The sequence below is a fragment of the Mobula birostris genome, chromosome 5 (assembly GCF_030028105.1).
Source record: "Mobula birostris isolate sMobBir1 chromosome 5, sMobBir1.hap1, whole genome shotgun sequence".
Lineage (NCBI taxonomy): Eukaryota > Metazoa > Chordata > Chondrichthyes > Myliobatiformes > Myliobatidae > Mobula > Mobula birostris.
Genome location: NC_092374.1, coordinates 100,633,436 through 100,657,827, shown reverse-complemented (window position 1 = coordinate 100,657,827; position 24,392 = coordinate 100,633,436). Strand labels below are relative to the sequence as shown.

The 24,392-nt window shown below is 45.3% G+C and overlaps 1 protein-coding gene across 10 annotated transcripts in view; it reads right to left on the bottom strand.

The window, feature by feature from the left end:
* Positions 1–24,392, bottom strand: part of acadvl (acyl-CoA dehydrogenase very long chain) — a 142,613-nt gene that overhangs the window by 49,625 nt on the left and 68,596 nt on the right. For all 10 annotated transcript variants that reach the window (XR_011886060.1, XR_011886059.1, XR_011886058.1 and 7 more), the window contains 5 exons: positions 23,630–23,716; positions 20,211–20,273; positions 10,730–10,831; positions 8,048–8,145; positions 6,661–6,733 (listed from right to left, as the gene is read on the bottom strand). Coding sequence is in view for 7 of the 10 variants with exons in the window: in XM_072258535.1 (XP_072114636.1) it covers positions 6,661–6,733; positions 8,048–8,145; positions 10,730–10,831; positions 20,211–20,273; positions 23,630–23,716 (423 nt within the window). In the remaining 3 variants the exon portion in view is untranslated. The remainder of the gene's footprint in view (positions 1–6,660; positions 6,734–8,047; positions 8,146–10,729; positions 10,832–20,210; positions 20,274–23,629; positions 23,717–24,392) is intronic.

The window sequence follows — 24,392 nt, the reverse complement described above, 5'->3', positions numbered from 1 at the left end:
CGTGGTAAATGCAGGCTCGCTCTTAAGTTTTAAGAATAAATTGAATAGATGGATGGGAGAAGTCTGGAGGGTTATAGACTGGGGGCAGATCAATGGGACTAGCGGAATAAAGTTTTGGCACAGACTAGAAGGGCTGAATGGCCTGTTTCCTGTGCTGTAGTGTTCTATGCATTTCATTGTACTGCTGCCGTAAAGTTAACAACTTTCATGACACACACCAGTGATATTAAACCTGATTCTGATTAATGAATGCTACAATGTGGCAAATGACAGAGACAAGATCACGCAGATTGAGCTTCTGAGGCAGCAGTACAAAGAATGGACACTTCATCTGCTCTTCGTGGTAGTGGAGGTCAAAAAACATTGGCGTGGAGTTGGAAGTGTAAGCCATTGGCAGTGTTCGATCTTTCTCACCATTGTGAAGGGGTGAGCTGGGTCCCAGAGACAAAAGTGAAGGCTGTAGTAGGCCACTTGGCCCTTCAAGCCTGCTTTGTTATCCACCATAATCATGGCTGAGCTGACCCAGACCTTGTGTGCAGGTTCTTCATTGTCCTCACTTCCCTGGGGCTTGTTTCACTGTTGTTCATTTATTGTTTGTTGTGTTCTGTGTTGTTCAGCCAAGTATTATGGGCATGCTTTGATGGCAACACTCGCGGGTATATTTCAGAACTTCATGATCCCTTTAAGAACAGGGATGAGGAGGAATTTCTTTAGCCAGAGGGTGGTGAATCTATGGAATTCATTTCTGCAAATGACTCTGGAGGCTAAGTTATTAGTTATATTTAAAGTGGAGTTTGATAGGTTCTTGATTAGTAAGGGCTTCGATGGTTACAGGGAGAAGGCAGGAGAATGGGGATGAGGGGGATCATAAAATTGGCCAAGATGGAATGGCAGAGCAGCCCAATTCTGCTCCTGTTGTCTTACGGTCTTGTGTTGGCTGTTAACATAAACGATGCCTTTCTCTGTATGTTTCAATGTACATATGATAAATAAATCTGCATCTGAATCAGGAAAAGTGGTCCATCCATGGCTGATGTGAGAAGTTAAAGATAGTGTTAATGTCAGGGGGCTTATAAAGTTGTCTTAAACAGCAAAGGGACTGAGGAGCATGTGAGGACTCACCAAGAAGTTGATCAGGAAACAAAGCAAATACCTAAGTGTGGGCAGATGAGAAATGCTGTACATAGACTGTAACAGCTTTCCCAGGTATGCAAAAGGAAAGCTGAGGACAAGTGTGAGTCCCTCACGGACAGTGATGGGTGAAATTACAAATGGGAAATATGCAGATGACAGGAGAATCTAAACTACTCCTTTGTGGGTATAGGGCAAAACAACCTGCCAGAGCTACCAGAGATCCAAGGATTTGGTGAAAGTGAGGAATTGAAAAGGACAAATATTAGTCAGAGAACAACATTTGGGAAGTTAGTGAAAGGATCTGAGGTGAAGGGGTAACACACAAAGTGTTGGAAGAACTCAGCTGGTCAGGCAGCATCTATGGAAGGGAATAAATAGTTGACGCTTTAGGTTGAGAACCTCCATCAGGATTGGAAAGAAAGTGGCGAGATGGCCAATAGAAGAAGGTGGGAGAGGAGTACAACCCAGCAGGCAATAAGCACCCCAGCACATCCTTAATGCAGACAACACCTTCACTGTATGTTTCGATGTACTGTGATGAATAAATAAATGAATCTGATTTTGAGCTAAGCAGACTAGATGGCATCAGCTCTTAACCGAGCTAATGGAATGAAGGGCTTGATCTCAGACAGATGGTATCATGCGTTCAGAGATTGGTGTAACGCATGGTTATTTGACTTATTGTTGCCTTCCGGTCAGCTTGAACCAGTCTGGCCATTCTCCTCTGACCCCTCTCATTAACAAGGACATTTCACCCTCAGAACTGCTGCTCATTGGATATTTTTTTTTATCCACACCATTCTCTGTAAACTTCAGAGACTGTTTGCGTGAAAATCTTAGAAAGTCAGCAGTTTCTGATATACAACCCCATCTGGCACCAACAACTATTCCATGGTCAAAGTCACCTAGATCACATTTCACCCATATTCTGATATTTGTTTGGAATATCATCTAAGGCTCTTGACCATGTCTACAAAGTTCAAAGTAAATTTACTATCAAAGTACATATATGTCACCATATGTAGCCCCGAGATTCATTTTTTTGCAGGCATACTCAATAAATCCATAATAGAATAACAATAATAGAATCCGTGAAAGACGCATCAACTCAGGCATTTATCCAGTGTGCAAAAGACACCAAACTGTGCAAATACAAACATAAAGAAAGAAATAAACAATAAATATCTAGAACATGAGATGAATAGTCCTTGAAAGGGGGTGGGGAGGTGAAGATAGGGAGCTGTTTCAGTCCTTGACACAGGTAACTGTGCTAATTTAGTCAAAACAGGGCCGCTAAATTTACACAAGGGTGACTTAACAAGTTAGGCTGAGTCAGCAGGCTTAGTTGACTGGCAAGAAGCCAAGAGATGAAACGGACTGGAGAGAGGCTGGTTACAGATCAACAGTGACTCAGTGCAAAATCAATCAGAAGGGGACAGATTCATGTGGCTCTGGCCAAGCATGGTTCTCTGGGGAGTTTTCTTTCTACAGTCCAAAATTAACCAGAAGGGGACAGATTAATGCAGCTTTGGCCAGCCATGCACGGTTCTCTGGGGAGTTTTCGTTCTACAGTAGAAATAGTAGGGTGTTAATTTAAGAACTTGCTACTCATTTCAAGTCTGGATAAAGTCTGATTTTACATTTAAGGAACCACTTTACCAATATGAACAAGTAAGAAACTGACTCAGCTGTGGCTTGGTGACAGTATTTTCTTGAGGTCGAGTGACTGGGTGTGTTTAGTCCCAATGACCTGAGACTACATCACAGGTCAACTCTGTCAGTGGGTCATTATAGAAGGGAACCCGCCTCTTCAGTGGGACAGCATAGAAGTACAAAGAACAGTTGTTGGAACAGTGTGATCTCGAGAGTATTAATGATGGGTGTTGCACTATGCAAGGGGCAGTGCCGAGCAAGTGATGCAGCAGCCAAGACATAGGAGCAGAATTCAGCCATCCAGCACATTGTCTCCTCTGGCATTCCAAAATGGCTGATTTCTTTTCCCTCTCAACCACTTCTCCTGCCTCCTCCCCATAACCTTTGACACTCTTACTAATCAAGAATCTATCAACTTCTGCCTTAAATTAATCCAATGGCTTGGTCTCCACAGTCGACTGTGGCAATGCTTCACCACCCTCTGGCTAAAGAAATTCTTTTATGCATCATATATGCTGGGAAAGCATTAGCTCCTTTTTTTTTTAAGACCATGAGACTATAAAACATATGAGCAGAAATAGGCCACATGGCCTATTGAGTCAGCCTCACCATTCAATCATGGCTGATCCATTTTACCCCTCCTCAGCCTCACTCGATGGCCTTTTCCCTGTAACCTTAGCTGCCGTGTCCAATCAAGAACCTATTAAGCTCTGCCTTAAATACACCAAACACCTGACTTCCACAGCTGCCTATGGGAACAAATCCCACAAATTCACCACCCTCTGGCTAAAGAAATTTCTCCACATCTCTGTTTTAAATGGACACCCTCTATCCTGAGGCTGCGCCCTCTTGACCTAGACTCTCCCACCATGGGAAACATCCTTTCCCAATCTAGTCTGTCTAGGCCTTTCAACATTCAAAAGGTTTCAATGTGATCCCCTCATTCTTCTAAATTCCAGTGAGTACAGACCCAGAGCCAACAAACGTTCCTCATATGATAACCCTTTCATTCCTGGAATCATCCTTGTGAACCTCCTCTCAACCTTCTACAATGACAGCACATTTTTTCTTAAGATGAGGAGCCCAAATCTGTTCACAATACTCAAGGTGAAGCCTCTGTAGGGTCTTATAAAGCCTCAACATCACATCCCTGCTCTTGTATTCTAGACCTCTTGAAATGAATGCTAACATTGCATTTGCCTTCCTCCCCATTGACTCAACCTGCAAGTTAACCTTTAGGTTTTCTGCACATGGACTCCTAAATCCCTTTGCACCTCAGATTTTTGGATTTTCTCCCCATTTAGAAAACAGTCGACACACTTATTTCTACTACCAAGGTGCATGATCATGCATTTCCAACATTGTATTTCATTTGCTACTTTCTTGCCCATTCTCCTAATCTGTCTGTCTTTCTGCAGCCTTTTGGTTTCCTCAAAACTACCTGCCCCTCCACCAATCTTTGTATCATCTGCAAATCTGGCAACAAAGCCATCTATTCAATCAGCTGAATCATTTATATACAACATAAAAAGAAGTGGTCCCAACACTGACCCCTGTGGAACACCATAAGACACTGGTAGCCAACCAGAAAAGGATCCTTTTATTCCCAGTCGCTGCCTCCTACTGATCGGCCAATGCCCTAACCATGCTAGTAACTTTCCTGTAATACCATGGGCTCTTAACTTGGTAAGTAGCCTCATGTGTGGCACTTTATCAAAAACCTTCTGAAACCTCTAAATATACAACATCCACTGCATCCCTTTTATCTATCCTACATGTAACCTCCTCAAAGAATTCCAACAGATTCGTCAGGCAAGATTTTCCCTAAAAGAGACCATGCTGACTTTGCCCTATCTTGTCCGGAGTCAACAACTACTCCATAACCTCATCTTCAACAATTGACTGCAACATCTTCCCAACCACTAAGGTCATATAACATACTTTCTGCTGCCTCCCTCCTTTCTTAAAGAGTGGTGTGGAATCTGTGAATTTCCAGTCCTCTTGCACCCTGCCAGAGTCTAATCATTTTTGAAAGTTTATTTCTAATGCCTCCACAATCTCTACCACTTCTAAAAGGACATCTGTGTATTCTGAGGCAGTGCCCTCTGGTCCCAGACTACCCCACTATAGGAAATACTCTCCATAGCAGGGTAATAGGCCCTGCTGGCTTAATGAGGCTGCTACGCCCAATTACATCCATGTGACCAATTAACCTAATATGTCTCTGAGATGCGGGAGGAAACTGAAGCACCGAGGAAACCACGCCAAAGGTGATGGGAAGAACATACAAACTCGTTACAGACAGCGGCTGCATTGAATCTGAGTCCCTGGTGTTGTAATAGTGTTATGCTAACCGCTACTCTACCCTTCCACTCCCCCATTAAAAAAGGACTTGAAACCCAACACACAACAAATATGCTGGAGAAACTCAGCAGGTCAAGTAGCACCAATGGATGAGAATATACAGTTGATGATTCAAGCCAAGATCCTTCATCAGGATTCATTCTGAGGCCCTTAATCAGGTGTCTTGATAAAGATTTTTGAGCCAAAATATTGACTGTTTATTCCCCTCCGCAGATGCGGCCTGAACTGCTGAGTTCTTCCACTGTTTAGAGCTCAAGTTTTACAGTATCTGCAGAAACTCTTGTGCTTTTGGTATTAAACCATGGTCTCCTCTGCTCTTTTTGATAAATGTAAATGTTAGAATACAAGATTCTGATGAGAGATGTGGAGTCCCTATGACCAACAATCCTGTCAGTTTACTTCCCCAGAGCAGGACATCACATTGCAGACTTACTGCTGTTCACAGACTCAATGGAATGGCAGCTGTGACTCGGGCACAATTCAGAGCAGCAGAACACTGGGCCCCTCTAGCCTGCTGCTTATTCCTGCCTTTCCTGGTCACCTTTCACTGCAGCAGTAACACCTGACCATGTCCTTCCCTTGTGTGAGGTGTGACGGGACAACCCGGAGGTCAAGGACAATGGAAAAACATCTTTTCATTGATGCACAAACAAGAGAAAATCTGCAGATGCTGAAAATCCAAGCAACACACACAAAATGCTGGAGGAACTCAGCAGGTCAGGCAGTGTCTATGGAAAAAAAAGTACAGTCGACATTATGGGCCGAAACCCTTTGGAAAGCCATTTTCGATATCTCCAGGAGTGCCCTGGAAGATATGCACCTTCTGGGTGAGCCCGTGTTGCCAACTGAAGAGTTGTGAGAGATCAGAACATTGAGACAGCAAGTGCAGCTGTTAGAGACCTCTGCACTTGGTCAATTGCTCTCTCTCGACTCTTCGAGAGTTTGCTGCTGATTCTCAAGTTGGGGAACTTGAAATAGAAGTGGCACTGCAGACTGTAACATCGAAACAGTGAGCTGTTCCTCTCTCTCCCTCGTTGAACAGTGGGTTTTGATGGACTGTAGATCATGGTCTCTCTTGGGGGGCTTTGCTGTTGTATGGTGGGTGTTAGGGGTGCTGATGCTTTATGCTGGAATAAATGGGGGGAGAAGAGGGGGTGAGTTAATGCTTTTGCTACTATTTGAGCTTGGGAGGAGGGGGGGTATTTGGGGTTTCCTACGTTTCCTCTGTAATTCATCCTTTGGGGTTTTTCTTCTGTTTTGTGGACGTCTGTGGAGAGTAAGAATTTCAGGTTGTATATTGTATATATTGTCTGATACTAAATGAAACCACTGAAGGCAGACCATTATTGGTCTGGGCTCAGTGTGACAGAGTCATTCTGATGGGGAAGAGCTGATCTCAGTATGCAGTAATTATTTTACTGAAATGCAGTGAAACACTTTATATGCCATCCCGAGACAGATCATTCTGTTAGACTGCTTGCAACATTGCATTGATAGTCACACACTCACCAGATCACCACTCTCCTGTAACTCTGGATGTACAACGTTATTCAGGGTGATACCAGTGCTCAGTCCGACTTTCCTACAAGGACAGGCAAAGGAGGAATGGTTTATAAAGGGTAGTGTGTGAGAACTGTGATGATCTTATATTCATACCTGCCTCAAAGAACTACTGTCAACTCAGTGACTGAGTCATTTGTGCACCAGCCTTGCACGATGACTTTGACTTACTCCAGCTTCTCCCAGGAGCTGAAATTATTGTCTGCTTAAGAGTCATGGAGCATTACAGGATTGAACCAAGCCCTTCAGCCCATCTAGTCTGTGCAAGGTCATTCTGCTAGTTCCATTGATCTGTCCTCCATAACCCTTCCATCTATGTACATGTCCAAACTTCTCTTAAATATAGAAATCAAAGCCATGTCAACCATTTCAGCTGGCATCTTGTTTAACACTCTCACATCCCTCTGAGTGTACAAGTTCCCTCTCAGGTTCTTAAATATTTCATCTTTCATCCTTAACCTTTAGTTCTTGTATCACCCATCCTCAGTGGACAAAGCCTGATGCATTTACCCTATCTATACCCTGAGAATTTTTTTATACCTCTATCAAATCTTCCACCATTCTCCTATGCTCTAGGGAATAAAGTCCTAACCTATTCAGTCTTCCGTATAACTCAGGTCCCCAAAGCCCATTCAACATCCCTGCAAATTTTCCCTGTACTCTTTTGATTGACCGTTTTTTTTTTTTGTTTTTGTTTTTTTTTCCCCCTGTGGGTAGGTGACTAGAATTACACACCATACTTCAGATTTGGCCTCACCAACATCTTATACAAGAAAGGGCATGAGAGGGCACTAAAGTCAAACCAGAAATGCCCTGGCTGAAAGGGTCACCTTTGAAATGAGGGCACCGATCCCCATGGAACCTTGCGGAGGGCGAGGGGGAAGCCACTGATGCTGCATTAACAACAACAACATGAACTCCGTTCTATCAGGAGCTTCAGCTCCTGCTTCTCTTTCCACAGATGCTATTTGACCACTTTTTCCAAAGTTTCTGTTTTGTTTTCAGATCTCCAGAATCTGCATTTGTTTTGAATGTTCATAGATTTTCACAACATGACAGATTGATCAGCTTTATATAGATTACCTTTATTTGTGACATACACAGCAAAACAGTGAAATGCATCATTTGTGTCAATGACCAACACAGTCTAAATGTCTGCTGGGGGCAGCCCCCAAGTGTCGCCACACCAACATAGCATGCCCACAACCTACTAACCCTAATGAGTTTGGACTGTGGGAAGAAACCCACGTGGTCACAGAGAGAATACAAACTCCTTACAGACAGAAGCAGGAATTGAACACTGATCACCAAATACTGGTGCTGCAAAGTCACTCACCTCCGTGCCCGCTTGCTGATTTCGCTCATCAGCAGGGTGGTGTTCCCCACAGGATTCTTCAGTGCCTTCTGCAGCCCCTTCAGGTGGTTCCCAGCGTTCTGTGTGCACCAACAGGGAGACCATTAGCCCTTTCTCAGGGCAAGCACCTTCCCTACAAACAGCTGGTTCAGCAGATGGTTAGGGGACCTCAGAACAGGAGGTAGAGACAGGGTAGTCACTGGGAGATGTATGGAGGGTCCGAAAGACAAGGTAAGGCGAAAACCATGGGTTTTCCAGATTCAGGTGTGGCAAAGACTGGTAACTGTGACTAGCGATTTTGGTTTACAACACAGGAGGCCAGTTGAACCACTGAACCTACACCAGCTCTTAGAGCAATCCCGTCAGTCATATTCCTCCAGTTTTTCTCTGTAACCTATTCTCTCTCACAGCCCCATCAATTCCACCTGACTCTTCCACCACCCAGGGTCATTTACAGTTGGCAGTTAACATCTTTGGGAGAGGAAACTGGTAAACCCACGTGGTCACAGAGAGAACAGAGAACACAGAACAATACAGCACAACACAGGCCCTTCAGCCCATGATGTGCTGAACTTTTAACCTACTCTGAGAGCCACCTCATCCTAATGTGCAGCTTTCAGAGACAGCACTGAAGGTCAGGATCGACCCCGGTTGCTGGAGTAGGGTGGCAGCTACAACCTGCTGGACCATTTCACTGCCTCAGTGACTGGATGGGTGAGGAGTGGGGAGCCTAATACACACTCAAAAGCTCTCGAGTGCCAAAGGACAGGAGAAGTCAGGCAGGAAAATTCCAAAAGCCCTTTGCATTCAAATAAGTGGACTGAATTTCTGCAGATGCTAGAAATCCAAAACAACACACACAGACTGAGAGGGGAATTCAGGAGGCATCTAAGGAGGGAAATAAACAGTCCACATTTCGGACCAAGCTTTTCACTGATTGCCCCTCCTTGTACTGGGGTCTTCATTACTTGGTGACCAGGGCATCTTTCTTCACTTGGCTCCTTGACAATGTCTAATCAGTGGGACCTGGGAGTCATTTGTTGCCTGGGAGGAACAGCTAGCAGAATTCTATACCGGCCATAGTTCACTGCCTTGTTTCCTGCCCGTTGCTGGTTATCCCCAGTACTGAGAGGCTTATATGCAAACACCCATGAATCACCTGCACCTTAACAAAGATGGTTGCCTCATGAGAGAATTCGAAGATCATACATCCCTTGTATCTCCCTCTAGCTCATCACTCTGGCATTGAGGGACTGAATGGCCCTAACAATTCCTTGATTCTAAATAAGCCTTTCAACTACAATGTGTATCACATTCAGTTCTCAGCTCTGTATGTAACAGCTGGTGGCAGCGAATGTCCTCCACACTGTTTCCGCCCCTCCATCAGTTGGGCCACATCTCCCTTGACTGAATGATATCCATTCTGTCCATCAAGCTAATGTTAGCTCTGTGATCGAACTCTCCAGCACATTTCCCTTTCTAGTGTTTCCCCACCAATTCCCCTCTGGGATTCCTTGTTGAATCCGCTCCCAGCATGTCTCCGACCACAACACCTCGCCGTGGAGAAACCTTCCCCTTCTTTCCCCTCTGGTTCTTCCGCTGACCCCCTTAATTCCACGTCCTCTGGGTACCCACCTTCCTACTCTGGAAACAGTTAACCCTAATTCACTCTGGCCCATCCCTCCCAGATTTTGTTCCCGGACAGGTTTTAACTTCTAAATACAAGAGATTCTGCCAATGCTGGGAGTCCAGAACAACATACGAACTGGGAGAGGAACCCAAAAGGTCAGGCAGCATCTATGGAGGAGAATAAACAGTCAACATTTCAGGCCAAGACTCTTTATCAGGACAGGAAAGGAAGGGGACAGAAGCTACAAAAGTAAGGTGGGAGTAGAGGGAAAGAGTGGAAAGGAAGGGCTAGCTTGTACTCTGTCTTCTCCTTTCCATAGATTTTTCCAGCTGAGTTTTTCCAGCATTTTATGTGGGTTACTCCAGGTTTAAACCTCTTGACCTTCCACTTCTAAAAGTACACACATACTAAACCATTGTAGTTTCAAAGACAATACATGGGCTCTAGTTCCAGGTGGTTACTCATCAAAAATAAAGAGGATGAGGACAGACATATCACTCAAAGCTTTACCAAAGTAACCAAATCCAGTTGTGAGGGGTAAGTGAGCAAGGTTTCAGGAAGGTAAGATTTATCAAAGGAATTTTGGTACCTAGAGGACCCAGCCTCAGAATACATGGGTGTCCTTCTAAAATAGAGATGAGGAGGAATTTCTTTATCTAGAGGGTGGTGAATCTGTGGAATTTATTGCCACAGTGGCTGTGGAGGCCAAGTCATTAGGTACATTTAAAGTGGAGGTTCATAGGTTCTCGTTTAGTAAGAGAGTCAAAAGTTACCGGAAAGTGGCAGGAAGAAAATAAATCAGCTATGATTGAATGGTGGAACAGACTTGACAGGCCGATTGGCATAATCTGCTCCTATTTCTTACAGTCTTATAGTAAAATTGCAGCAACCCTACTGCCACACCACAGCCATGTGTCGATGGCACCAATGGCAATTAAAAAAGTCAAGACAAAGCTACTGCGCTTACTGGGGTTTCCCAGTGCCAGCAGGAAGGAAGACTCTTGGTCCCACTCTACAGTTTACCCAGTACCTACCTGAATACCATTCAGCGCAACAAAGAGGCGAAGAATATCATTTGTCCCCTCAAAAATACGGAAGATTCGGAGATCTCTCATCACTCGCTCCACCCCAGCATCCTGAAAGAAGTTAGGATAGATTTCTAAATCACTGCATCATACAGTCATAAAGCTCATCTTCAAATTCCCCTGCAGTCTCCCTGATGTTAACTCTGCTGGACCAATGCCCACAGGGCTCCCTGTGACCCTCCACCCACTGGTTTCTGGTACATGCTCAAACTAATGTGAAAGACCTTTAGGTTATTTATGATGCTTAAGCAGATTTTAAAGTGGTAAGATTAAGATTAAAGATGCTCACGTGTACATCTAAACGTGAAACCATACAGCGAAATGCGTCATTTGTGTCAATGACTACAGTCTGAGGATGAGCTTAGCAGCCTGCAATTGTCGCCATGCTTCTGCTGCCAACATAGCATGTCCACAACTTACTCACCCTAACCCATATGTCTTTGGGATGTGGTAGGAAGCTAGAGCATCCAGAGGAAACCCATGCAGTCACAGGGTGGGCATACAAATTCCTTACAGACAGTGAAACCTGAATGCTGGAGCTGCAAAGTGTTACGCAAATCTGCCACAATGAAATTTCTTGCTTGTATGAAGCTCACACAGTAATGGATATACATGCTATCAGTAAAGAGACTGGTGCAAATAATAGGTAATAATCATCAACGGACTGGTGCAAATAATAGGTAATGTAAACTTAGGTTGTGCAAAGAATAATTGTGTAAGTTGAGGTAATGCAAAGAATAGCCGTGTAAACTGAGGTAGTGCAAAGAATAGTTGTGTAAACTGTGACCACAGAAGAGGTAGAATTAAGGATTTGAGTTCAGGAAGGGGATGTGAAAGAGGTGACAGGTACAGGCAGTATGGTAGTGCTGCAGTTGGCATAATGCTTTACAGTGCCAGTGATCAGAGCTCAATTGCTGTTGTCTGTAAGGAGTTTGTAAGTCCTCCCTGTGACCGCGAGAGTTTCCACTGGGTGCTCTTGTTTCCCCCCACATTCCAGAGATGTAAGGGGTTAGGGTTAGTAAGTTGTAACCATGCTATGTTGAGTTTGGAAGCATGGCAGCACTTGTAAGCTGCCCCCAGCAAATCCTCAGATGGTGTTGGTCATTGATGCAAATGACACATTACACTGTATTTTTTAAAATATTTTTATTTTTATTTATTACAAACAAAAAACAGCACATCCACAAAAACCACAGCCATAACAAAATCAAATTAAATATTGAGCAGCAAAAGGGAGAAAAATATAAAGGCAAAAGTAAACACACACAGCGGAGGTGCACCGCACCAAAAAACCTCAGTCCTCACCCCGTGAGAAAGCCAACACAGGGCCCTATATCCTTTCAAAGATGTCCCCTCTGTCCTCATTACATAGTCTCAGTCTCTCCAAATGTAAAGTATTTGCCAGTTCTCTCAGCCACAGATGGTACATAGGCACAGAGTCCATTTTCCACGTTTGCAGGATTAACTTCTTAGCAATCATCATTCCAAACAATGCAGCCTTTTTTTCATACTTATTGGCTGAAGATAGGGAGCTTGTTGCTCCAAGGATGGCTATGAGTGGGTCTGGTTCCCACCACTTCCCAAAAGCCTCAGAGAAACAGTGAAAAATACTTTTCCAGTATGCATAAAGCTTACAACATGACCAGAATGAATGTGACAAGTTACTGTTCACAGATTTACATCTATTACAAACTAGTGAAACATCAGGGTAGAAACTGTGCAACTTTTCTTTGGAATAATGGAGTCTATGTATTGTTTTAAACCGTATAAGTCTGTGTCTGACATTGACCAAACAATCATGTATACTCTTTAAACACTCATCCCAGACCTTTTCTGTCAGTTCTATACCCAATTCATCCACCCATGCCTGTTTAAAACCTGCAGTATTCACCTGAGCTCCATTATGTAGGATCTGATAAAGATAGGATACCGCACTATGAGTAACAGGATCAAATTTATTTATTGCCTCCAGGGACTCATATTTGTCTAAAACTTCAAAGTTAGGTATATATTTCCTAACATAATCTCGGATTTGTAAATATCTAAAAAAACTAGATGCAGGGATATTGTAAACTGCTTGTAACTGCGCAAATGAGGCAAAGTTTCCATTAATATATAGGTCACCTATACTACAGATGCCTCTCTGTTTCCAGGTAGGGAAAAAACAGTATCATTCAGGCCAGGCAAAAAGGAATGATTGTCACAAATTGGAGTGTCAATATAAGTTTTTGGGGCCTTAATATGTGGTTAAATCTGCTTCCAAATTCTTATAGTGCTGTCAACTACGAAGCGGTTACTAAAACGTGACTTATTAACTGCAGTGGGGCTATTAAGGAGAGCTGGTAAGGAAGTCTTCTTCCAAAGCATTCACTGTACGAATAACCATGCATCAGTCTGAGGTAGAGGGTGGGCCTTTTTTCCACCATGCGAGAATGGATAGGTGGGCAGCCCAGTAATACATTTTAAAAGTTTGGTAGGGCAAAACCACCTGCTTCCTTGGGCTTTGACAAGTGTTTTCTCGTCATTCTCATGGCTTTATAATTCCAAATGAAGGGTATAATAATTGAATCCAATTGCTTAAAATATGACAGAGGAATAAAACATGGAATTGACTGGAAAAAATGAAGAAATTGTGGCAGTACAATCATCTTGATTGCGTTAATCCTCCCCACCAAAGAAATCGGAAGCGTTTTCCAAAAGTCAGTATTGCGTTTAACCTGCTCAACTTTGTTTCGCCAATTCACTTGCAAAAGGTTATCTGGGTTTTTTGTAATAGTCACATCAAGATAGGAAAAATTATCATAAGTTATTTTAAAGGGAATAGACTGTAAATACGCTATATTAACCACTGCAGTAACTGGCATTAGTTCACTGTTATCCCAATTAATAGAGAAACCTGAGAAACTACCAAAATTATTAATTAGAGTCAGAAGGGCAGGTATTGATGCTTGTGGGTTGGAAATATATAAAAGGACATCGTCAGCGTATAACGAAAGATGATGTTTATGTCCATGCATAGCAATGGGAGATATCAAAGGGTCCTGTCTGATGCTAACAGCCAGTGGCTCAATGATAACTGCAAACAACAACGGAGAAAGGGGGCAGACTTGACGAGTCCCACGATGAATTGCAAAAGGGGAGGAGGTATTCTGATTAGTGACAATAGAAGCAGGTGGGTGTGAATAAATTATCTCAATCCATTTAATGAAAGTGTCATGGTCTGGATCAGGGTCCCTTTAAATTTAGCTTGTTTATGTTACGATCTGGACCGTTGATTCCGTTTTCCCATTTCCCTCGACTTTGGTGATTAGAGGCAATTAACACTCGGCTGAACCGGGAGTTTAAAGTCTCCGGCTTTCAGCCATTCGGTGTGGGAGTGTCTGCAAAGTCACAGCGTGCCAATGTCATCTGGCCAGAGCAAGCCTTGTCTCCGCCCGAAGCGAGTGCCGGTAATTCGCCTTTCCTCACTGGAGCAACCCTGTCCAGTTGCTTCGCTGAAGCGAGCCTGCAAAGTTTCCTCATCAAGGTGGGTCTTCAAGTTAACCCGCCGGAAAGAATCAAGAACCGCTGTCTACTGTTCTCAGTCCGAGTTGAGAACTCGGCACTACCCGGAGGTTCCAAGAACCATGTCCTGGCTCCAGTGGCATCCAAGTACCACGTCCACGTCCTGGCCCTGGCGGCATTCAAGTACCATGTCAAGTCCTGGTCCTGGCGGCATTCAAGTACCATGTCCACGCCCTGGCCCTGGCAGCTTCCCAGTTCTGAGTCTAGTCCTGGCCCTGGCGGTCTGTGATTCCTGTCCTACCCCCTTGTCTGAATCCCTTCTCTGCCCCTCTCGCCTCTAGCCCTCGTCTGCAGCCCCTGCCTGCACTTCGGTCTAGTTCCATCACCGGAGCTAGATAGGTACTGTCTGGTGTTCATTCGTGTCGGTCTTGTCTTGTCCTTGCCTCCGTGGGGTAAGTCAGGCCGTCTTGCCGTTGCCCTGCGGAGGGTCATGAGTCCCGGCCCTATGTCCTGTACCCAAGGAGGGGTCCCGGCTCTCTGTTCTGTGTGTGAGTCCCGGCCCTATGTCCTGTACCCAAGGAGGGTCCCAACTCTGTGTTCTGTGTATGTGTCCATGGTTCCATGTACCTGCTCTCCCGAGACCGAGGCTCTGTGTTCCCATGTTCCTCCTCTCCCTAGCCCATGTCATGTCCGTGCCTGGTTCTGGGGTCCGAGCCCAAGCCAAGACCCAGGTACTGGGTCCTTGCCCAATCTCGGGCTTGGAGTCCATACCCTAGCCTCTTCATGTCTCCTCTAGTTCTGGGAGCCGATTTCGAGTCCTAGCCCAGACCCTTGGTCCCAGCCTGGTCCTAGTCCTCAGTCCTTGTGCAGTTTGCTACTCCTGCTCCTGCCTGGCTCTCATGGTATCGACCAATAAACTAAATCTAAGTAACCTCACAAGACGTGTCTTGCACTTGGGTCCACCCTTGCTCCCCATGCCACTGCCAATGTGAAAGAAAGATGGTCCAAATCCAAATTTCTTACGTGCAAACATCATATATGGCCATTCCACTTGGTCAAACACACGCTGCGCATCTAATGAAATGACTACAACCTCTTCTGCATGTTTTGTATATAAAATATTGAAAAGACAACGCAAATTAAAATACATATGTCTACCTGGCATAAAGCCAGTTTGATCTGGATGAGTAAGAGAACAAATGCATTCTTTTAACCTATTGGCCAGGACTTTCCCAAGAATTTTAGTTTCAATGGGCAGCAGTGAAATGGGGCGATATGATGAAACCACCTTGGGATCACGGCCTGGTTTTGGAATCAGAGAAACATTAGCTTTACACAAAGTGGGTGGCAATCTGGAAGTTATCCTAGAGTAATTCAACATTCGTAAGAGCAGAGGTGACAATTTTGGGCCAAATACTTTGAAGAATTCCATGCTAAAATCATCCGGACCCACTGGCTTATTATTGGGGAGGGAAGAGATGACCTTCTTGATCTCACCTAGGCTTATATCAGCATCCAAGTGTATTTACTGAATCTATTGACCGCGTGGGCAGCTTCAGATTATCAAAAAATGCTTCCATAGCTTCAACATCTAGACCGCCTTGTGATTGGTAAACATTAGTATAGAACTCCGCAAAACACTTATTAATTTTTTCCAGGTCCGTCAATAGAAAGCCATCTTTCACCTTTATACGATGTTTGGCCCTGGAGGCCTGCATCTGTCTTAACTGACGGGTTAATAACTTATGTGGTTTTTCACCAAGCTCAAAATACCTCTGTCTGACTTGTGTCAGTAGTTTTGAAGCACTCTTGGACATTATAGAATTATACTCATACCGTAAGGCAGTAATCTTATTAAGTAATTCTGCTTCCAGGTTTATTTTGTAAGAAGCTTCCAGATTTGCCAACTGATCATCTATTTCAGTTAATCTTTTCTTGAACCTTCTTTTTTCTGCTGTCTCATATGCTATTATGCAACCCTCTAATAACCGCCTTCGTGGCCTCCCATGAGGCCATGAAGCTATTATGCAACCCTCTAATAACCGCCTTCATGGCCTCTCATTGGTGCTTAAGTATACGTTTGTAGATCTATCTTATCTGAAAGATAAGAGCAAAAATCCTTATCCTTTAGCAAAGCATTATTTAAGTGCCAACTATATTTACCTCTTTTGTGGTTCAATTGGAGTATAAGGGAGACAGGAGTATGATCCGATATAAGTTATTATGGTAAGTGCAACTGACTACTGATGAGACCAATTTCGAATCTAACAGAAAATAATCAATCCTAGAGTAGGATTTATGTACTGTGGAGAAATATGAAAAATCCTTCTTCGTGGATTAAGAAGCCTCCAAATATCCACTATGTTATACGATTGCATGTGTTAAGTGTTACACTATTTTTAAGTGAACAAACTTGGGGACATTGTGTATCTAGGAGGGAGTTTAAGATGCAATTAAAGTCTCCACCTACAATTATGTTAGAGTCAGACAGATTAGGCATGGCCTTAAAGAGGTTCTGAAAAAAAACTGGATCATCAAAGTTGGGCCTGCATACATTCACTAGTGTCAATGGTATAGAATTTAATATTCCACTTACTATTACATATCTGCCCCTCAGGTCAGCGATAGTTTGTGTGTGAATAAACGGTATGGTTTTCTTAAATTAAGACTGCAACACCTCTAGTTTTAGTACTAAAATTTGACTGGTAGACTTGAGATGCCCAAGAGGGACAAAGCACTTTCGCTGCTGTTTTCTTAATATGTGTTTCTTGGAGAAAACAATATCAGCTTTGAGTGTACGAAGATGTGCATACACCTTCCCTCTCTTCAGTGGACTATTCATCCCCCGTACATTTTAGCTGACAAGTTTAGTCTCACTAATGCTGTGCATATGCGAATTAGATGTCATACAAAAACTTAACAAAAAAATATGCTGTATGGTCATGGCATAACACAAACTGTAACTCGAACAAATAGATGTGCTGTAACAAACCCTTGAGAAACACAGAAAACCCTCCCAAAAATGAAAATAAAAACACACCAGGAGTAGTACTTCCATACCCCTGACCTAGAGTCAAAGCTATATCCAAGAGCCAACACATGGCTCGGAATACTGAGATAAATACCCATCACTCACTAAACACGGGAGAAGCACCTCTTCACAAATACACTATGAAATATAAAAATAAACAATAACGATCGGTCCTCACCCACATCTTAGAGTGAGCTTATTTTTCAGTTCCTCATGCGCTGAACTAAGTCTCCAGACGAAGCCACTATCGATCAATGACGAATCCAGTAATCCAGCGTTAATCCATTTTTAGGTTGGTACGGGGTCCGAATGCCAATCTTTAACTTCTCAACTCAGGAACTCCTCTGCTACAGCTGCAGTGCTGAATGTACGGGTGCTATTGTTAACTGTAACCACAAACCTCGCTGGATACTGGAATCCATGCCTAATTTTCCTGGCTTTGCATTTCTCCTTAATGTGCTGAAAATCCTGATGTTTCCTCGTGGCAGCCAAGGTTAAATCCGGGTGCATGAACACCAGGCGCCCGTCATATAGCAGCAGAGCTCTCTCCCTGGACAATCATAGTACCAGCTCTTTAACCTGGTAGTGGTGTAGCCTCGCAATAATAGCTCTTGGCCTACCATTTTTAGCAGGTGCTAGGCTCCGGTGGGCACGGTCCACTTCAATCGGCTGGTGGAAATGTTCTTACCCCAGCAACTTCGGAAGCAACATGGCTACAATTTCCGTCAGCTTATTGTTTTCAGCTTTCTCCTGAACCCCAATAATGCAAATGTTTTGACAGCGAGATGAAGCTTCAAGGTCATCCACCTTAGCCTGTAGCTGCATGTTTTGGGATATTAGACTATCAAGCCGCCTCTCTAACTCTTCGATTCGCCTCTCATACGATTCGGCGGTATCCTCCATTAAAGAAACACGCTTACTGACTTCGTTTAGAGCCGCTGTTAGGTTCATAATTGACTTATTATGCTCAGCATGTCTCCCGTCTACCAAACTGTACATCTTGTTTACCACCACAAGGACTTCTTCAATGGTAGTTGGGACCGGGGTGTAACCAGCATTAGCTTTAGCTTCTCCTGGGTCCGCTAGCTTCACAGAGCCCTCACCAGAATCTTCTTCTCCTGTGCCTTTTTCTTGTTTCTTCCCTTTACCTGGCTTTGTCATTTCGTTCAGCCTGTTAGAGCTCACTTCGGTCACTTAAAAAATAAGAATTAGCTGCTATTTGGGTGAGGCAAAAGGTGGAGGTAGACGCAGCTTCCGGGACACATGTCCACTCCATACCAAGACCCCACATGACCCCTATTACACTGTATTTTTAAATGTACATGTGACAAAGTTGTTCTTTTTCTCTTTTCCTCCTCCTCTCCCTTCAAGTCTGAGAGCAGTTGGGAAGAAACTGTTCTTGAGTATGTCTTTGAGCTCCTGTATCTTCTACCAGGGAAGAAAAGCAAATGGCTGAGGGCATCCTTGATGATGCTGTTCACCTTCCTGATCTGCGATGTGTCAGAATGGTGCCGCACTGTCAAGGTGATGAATCTTTTAGGTAGAGTACTCATTGGAGTTTAGAAGAATGAATGATGTTTTTACTTACGAGGGGGGATTGATAAGTTTGTGGCCTAAGGTAGAAGGAGTCAATTTTAGAAAACCTAGCACATTCATTTTTCCTACATGTACACACTTAGTCCAGCGGTCGTGGAGCATACGGATCCCTTCTTCGTAGAAGTCGGCATCTTGGACCTCCAGAAAATGGTCCACAGCAGGGGTGATTTATAAGTTTGTGGCCTAAGGTAGGAGATGAGTTACTAACTTCAAACTTTCTGCATTTTCACTTAAAGAGTTGAACCGCATGTGCATGTAATGAGAGCTGTATAACTCATCTCTTTCTACTTTAGGCCACAAACCTATCAATCATCCTTGCTGTGGACCATCTGGAGGGTGAAGACACTTTCAAGACATTCAAACTTTCTGCAATCTCAAAGAGTTGAACTACACGTGCATGTAACGAGAGCGTCTTCCACCTTCAGGTGGTCCACAGCAGGGGTGATTGATAAGTTTGTGGCCTAGAGTAAAGGAGATGAGTTATACATCTCTCGTTACATGCATGTGCAGTTCAACTCTTTAAGTGAAAATGCAGAAAGTTTGAAGTTAGTAACTCATCTCCTACCTTAGGCCACAAACTTATAAATCACCCCTGCTGTGGACCACTTCTACAAAGAAGGGATCCGTATGCTCTACAACCGCTGGACTAAGCGTGTACATGTCGGAGGGGACTATGTTGAAAAATAAATGTGCTAGGTTTTCTAAAATTAACTGTTTCTACCTTAAGCTACGAACTTATCAATCACCCCTCGTACATACAGGGATTAATGGGGAGATGCTGAGATGGCACAAAGGGTCAGAAATTTAAGACTGAAGAGCAAAAGAAATTTCACACTCAACAGGTTAGTGAAACCTCAGGGTTCTCACTCCTAAAGCACCTCAGGCATAAAAAGTATCCAAGGATATGATGAGTAGACATTGGGTCATTAAGAATTGGGAGTTAGGGCAGGAAAGACAATTGAGTTTGAAGACTGTCCACGATCTTACTGAATGATAGAGCAGGCTTCAGGGGCTAAATGGCCTGGACTGGTTTGTGTTTCTTATGTTCTTGGGAAGGACCTCAGACGTCCAGGTGCGGGTCCTGGACCTTGACAGGATAACAATTTGGCGTGGACAAGATGGGCCGAAGGCTGTAGTGCTCTATGACTCTATGAGATGCAAAATGGGGCCCACCCTGGTGGAACTGAACAATTCACACCCCCTTTACAGTGTTTTACGTAGAATACCCACTCCTGAGTGACTGAGCTGTCGTTTGGTGGTGGTGGTGGGTGCAGAGCGAATGCAGACTGTGACACTGACCTTCATGAAGCCCATTCCACCCATTAGCTGGATGCACTCATCTGCAACTGTCCAGGCAGCCTCCTGTGGAGAGATTGTGAGTAAGATTAGTCACCACCTCATCTACGTCACTACCACTTCCCGACCTTAGTCTCCCTAGTGGAAATCAGTCCTGCATCTCCCTCAGAAATTCTGGTGTGAACCACAACAAGGAGATTTAAGAGTCTCTTACATAGGCACATGGATGAAAGAAAAATGGGAGGGCTCTGTAAGAGGGAACGGTTGGATTTCTTTTCCAACAGATTAAACGGCTGGGACTACATCAGCTCCAGGCTGGGATCCCATTTTAATAACTCTCCAATCTCCAAGCCTATGCTAGCATTGGAAGAATCGACTGGTATCATGTGGGACTGCCGGAGAGGCAGTACGGAATGCCCCGGGACGCCCTGGTGAGGCACTGCAGAATGCCCCGGGACCGCCAGAGAGGCAGGGCAGAATGCCCCAGGACCGCTGAAGAGGCAGTGTGAAATGCCCAGGGACCCCCCGGAGAGGCAGCGCGGAATGCCCTGGGGCCGCCGAGAGGCAGCGTGGAATGCCCCGGGGCCGCTGAGACGCAGCTCGGAATGCGCAGGGACCCCCGGAGAGGCAGCGGAATGCCCAGGGACCGCCGAGAGGCAGCGCGGAATGCCCCGGGACCGCCGGAGAGGCAGCGCGGAATGCCCAGGGACCGCCGAGAGGCAGCGCGGAATGCCCCGGGACCGCCGGAGAGGCAGCGCGGAATGCCCTGGGGCCGCCGAGAGGCAGCGCGTAATGCCCAAGGACCCCCCCCCCCCCCGGAGAGGCAGCGCAGAATGCCCCGGGGCCGCTGAGACGCAGCTCGGAATGCGCAGGGACCCCCGGAGAGGCAGCGGAATGCCCAGGGACCGCCGAGAGGCAGCGCGGAATGCCCCGGGACCGCCGGAGAGGCAGCGCGGAATGCCCAGGGACCGCCGAGAGGCAGCGCAGAATGCCCCGGGACCGCCGGAGAGGCAGCGCGGAATGCCCAGGGACCGCCGGAGAGGCAGCGCGGAATGCCCAGGGACCGCCGAGAGGCAGCGCAGAATGCCCCGGGACCGCCGGAGAGGCAGCGCGGAATGCCCAGGGACTCCCCCCCCCCCCCGGAGAGGCAGCATGGAATGCCCAGGGACCCCCCGGAGAGGCAGCGCAGAATGCCCAGGGACCCCCCGGAGAGGCAGCGCAGAATGCCCAGGGACCCCCGGAGAGGCAGCGCGGAATGCGCAGGGGCCACCGGAGAGGCAGCGCAGAATGCCCCGGGGCCACTGGAGAGGCAGCGCGGAATGCCCAGGGACCCCCCGGAGAGGCAGCGCGGAATGCCCCGGGGCCGTCGGAGAGGCAGTATGGAATATTCTGGGACGCTGAGGATGTTCTATGAGTCTCTGGTGGCCGATGCGATCATGTTTGCTGTTGTGTGCTGGGGCAGCAGACTGAGGGTAGCAGACACCAACAGAATCAACAAACTCATTCGTAAGGCCAGTGATGTTGTGGGGATGGAACTGGACTCTCTGACGGTGGTGTCTGAAAAGAGGATGCTGTCCAAGTTACATGCCATCTTGGTCAATGTCTCCCATCCACTACATAATGTACTGGTTGGGCACAGGAGTACATTCAGCCAGAGACTCATTCCACCGAGATGCAACACAGAGCGTCATAGGAAGTCATTCCTGCCTGTGGCCATCAAACTTTACAACTCCTCCCTTGGAGGGTCAGACACCCTAAGCCAATAGGCTGGTCCTGGACTTATTTCCTGGCATAATTTACATATTACTATTGAACTATTTATGGTTTTATTACTATTTAATTATTTATGGTGCAACTGTAACAAAAACCAATTTCCCCAGGGGATCAATAAAGTATGACTATGACTGGCTGGTAAGCAGTCAGGTTGTTGGTTTGAGACAGAATGAAGGCTGATACTGACAGCAAATCACTTCCCCTGCTGAAGCAGTGCGGAAGGAAAGAATCCTGTTTCTTTGATGCCTCACCTGGTTTCAAGACATCACAAAATGTTTGGAGCCAATGAAAATCTTCTGTTAAATGTGGCACTGATACGCACAGAGTAACCTACTATTCGGCAATGGCCCAGGTCATCTCTTTAGTGATGTTGGAGGAGGGGAAAATATCATTCTCCCAGTACTTTGAGAGACTCCTTCAAAATAGTAGTCATGTTCTTTTTTTCACATTTAGTCAGTGCAGCTTTGCATCAGTACTGCCCATCAAAAATACCTCCTTCCGGACAAGATATTGAGATTCCCATCTACCTCCTAAACTTGATGGGGGAAAAAAAACAATGATATACAACTTCAAGATAGTATCCCAACGCCTGTACTCAAAACTCTGATTTATAAAGACCAAAGTACCATAATCTCTCTTTACCACCCTATCTACCTGTGACACCACTTTCAAGAAATTAGGGACTTTTGTTCCCAAATCCCTTTGTTCTACTGCATTCCTCAGGGTCCTACTGTTCAATGGGCGAGTCCTACTCTGCTCTGTCCTCCCAAAATGTAACACCTCACACTTATTTGCATTAAATTCCATTTGCTATTTTTCAGCTGTTTCCAGCTGGTCCAGATCCTGCTGCATGCCTTCCTTGTTCTCCACAATACCTCCAATCTTTGTGTTATTTCCAAATAACTTGGGTGGCATGTTAGTATAGTGGTTAGCATAATGCTTTACAATTTAATTCCTGCAACCGCTTGTAAGGAGTTTGTAGATTCTCCCATGACTGAGTGGGTTTCCTCCGGGTGCCCCATTTCTTCCCACAGTTCAAAGATGTACTGGTTAGTAGGTTAATTGGTCATTGTAAATTATCCTGTGATTAGGCTTGGACTAAATCAGGGGTCGCTGGGACGGCGTGGCTCAAAGGGCTGGAAGGGCCTTTGTACCCCAATAAATAATAAAAAAATTACAGAACCTGTTTACCACGTTATCATCCAAATCATTAACAAACGCCAGATCCACCGCTGATCTCTGCGACACATCAGTAGTCCCAGGCCATCTCCATATTTTCCTGCTCCCTCCGCTGAGCTCTTTGTTTCTAGATATCTACTTCCTTCTTAAAGATACTGCAGCCACTTGGCTCTGGAGAAAAGAATACCATAAGTCCACCGCCTCAACAGGAGGGAATTTCTCCTCATCTTAGCCCAAATGTATTACACTGTAACCTTCCACTATGACATCATTCCAGAGCTCTTCCTCTCTCCTCACCTGCTGTCTGACCCGCTGAGTATTTCCAATAATCTGTTTTCCCAAATGCAACGCCACTGAGTATCCTTAAGGGGTCGAGAAGAAATCAGGTTTCCCTGCAGAGAATCTGGGATTTAAACCAGAGCAGTGCAACAGATAATGAGCAGGAACAAAACAAACAAACGATAACTCACAGAGGCAAAGATCTTGCTGATGGCTGCTTCTATCTGGAATTCTGTAGCTCCGGAATCCATGTTAGCACTGATCATATAGGCCATAGACTGTGGAGGCAGAAATTCTATATTAAATGCTCACAGACGATCACCATAGCTCAGTGGCTTGCAGTCTCACCTGCTTCAAAACTATGCCGGCACAGATCCTGCACTAATACTGACTTTCCGCCAAGGGTATTCTGGTTGTGGTGGGGGGTGGGGAGGTATTGCTGAGGCAGTACAATATTGTCAGAGAGGCCTCATGAAGGGGTGCTGCACTGTGTGGTGTGGGGGCAGAAAGCATCACACTGTATGCACTGTAACAGAGGTGGTGCTGAAGAGAGCCTTGCCATGGGAGGGGTGGTGCTGAGGGAACACAGTACTGTCAGAGTGGCCCCACGAACGAGTGTTGTAAAGGGGGAGAGCCAGGAGGCATTGTACTGTGACAGGAGTTGTACTGAGGAGCACAGTGCTGAGGGAGGAGTGGTGCTAAAGGGAGTGCCATGCCGTGGGATTGTCAATGCCAGGAGAGTTTCTCACAGTCAAGTGGAGCACGAAGCCCTCTGATGACACATTTAACCAATGCCCCACCTGCCTTCTGTGGACTCAAGGATCAACTTTATTCACTGTATACATTTACATGTATTAGGAATTTGTTGTGGTGTGTTGGTCAGGGTGTGACACATGCAACAAAAAACAACAATTAGAAAGAATAAAGGATTGCACAAAAAATAAAGTCAGAGGT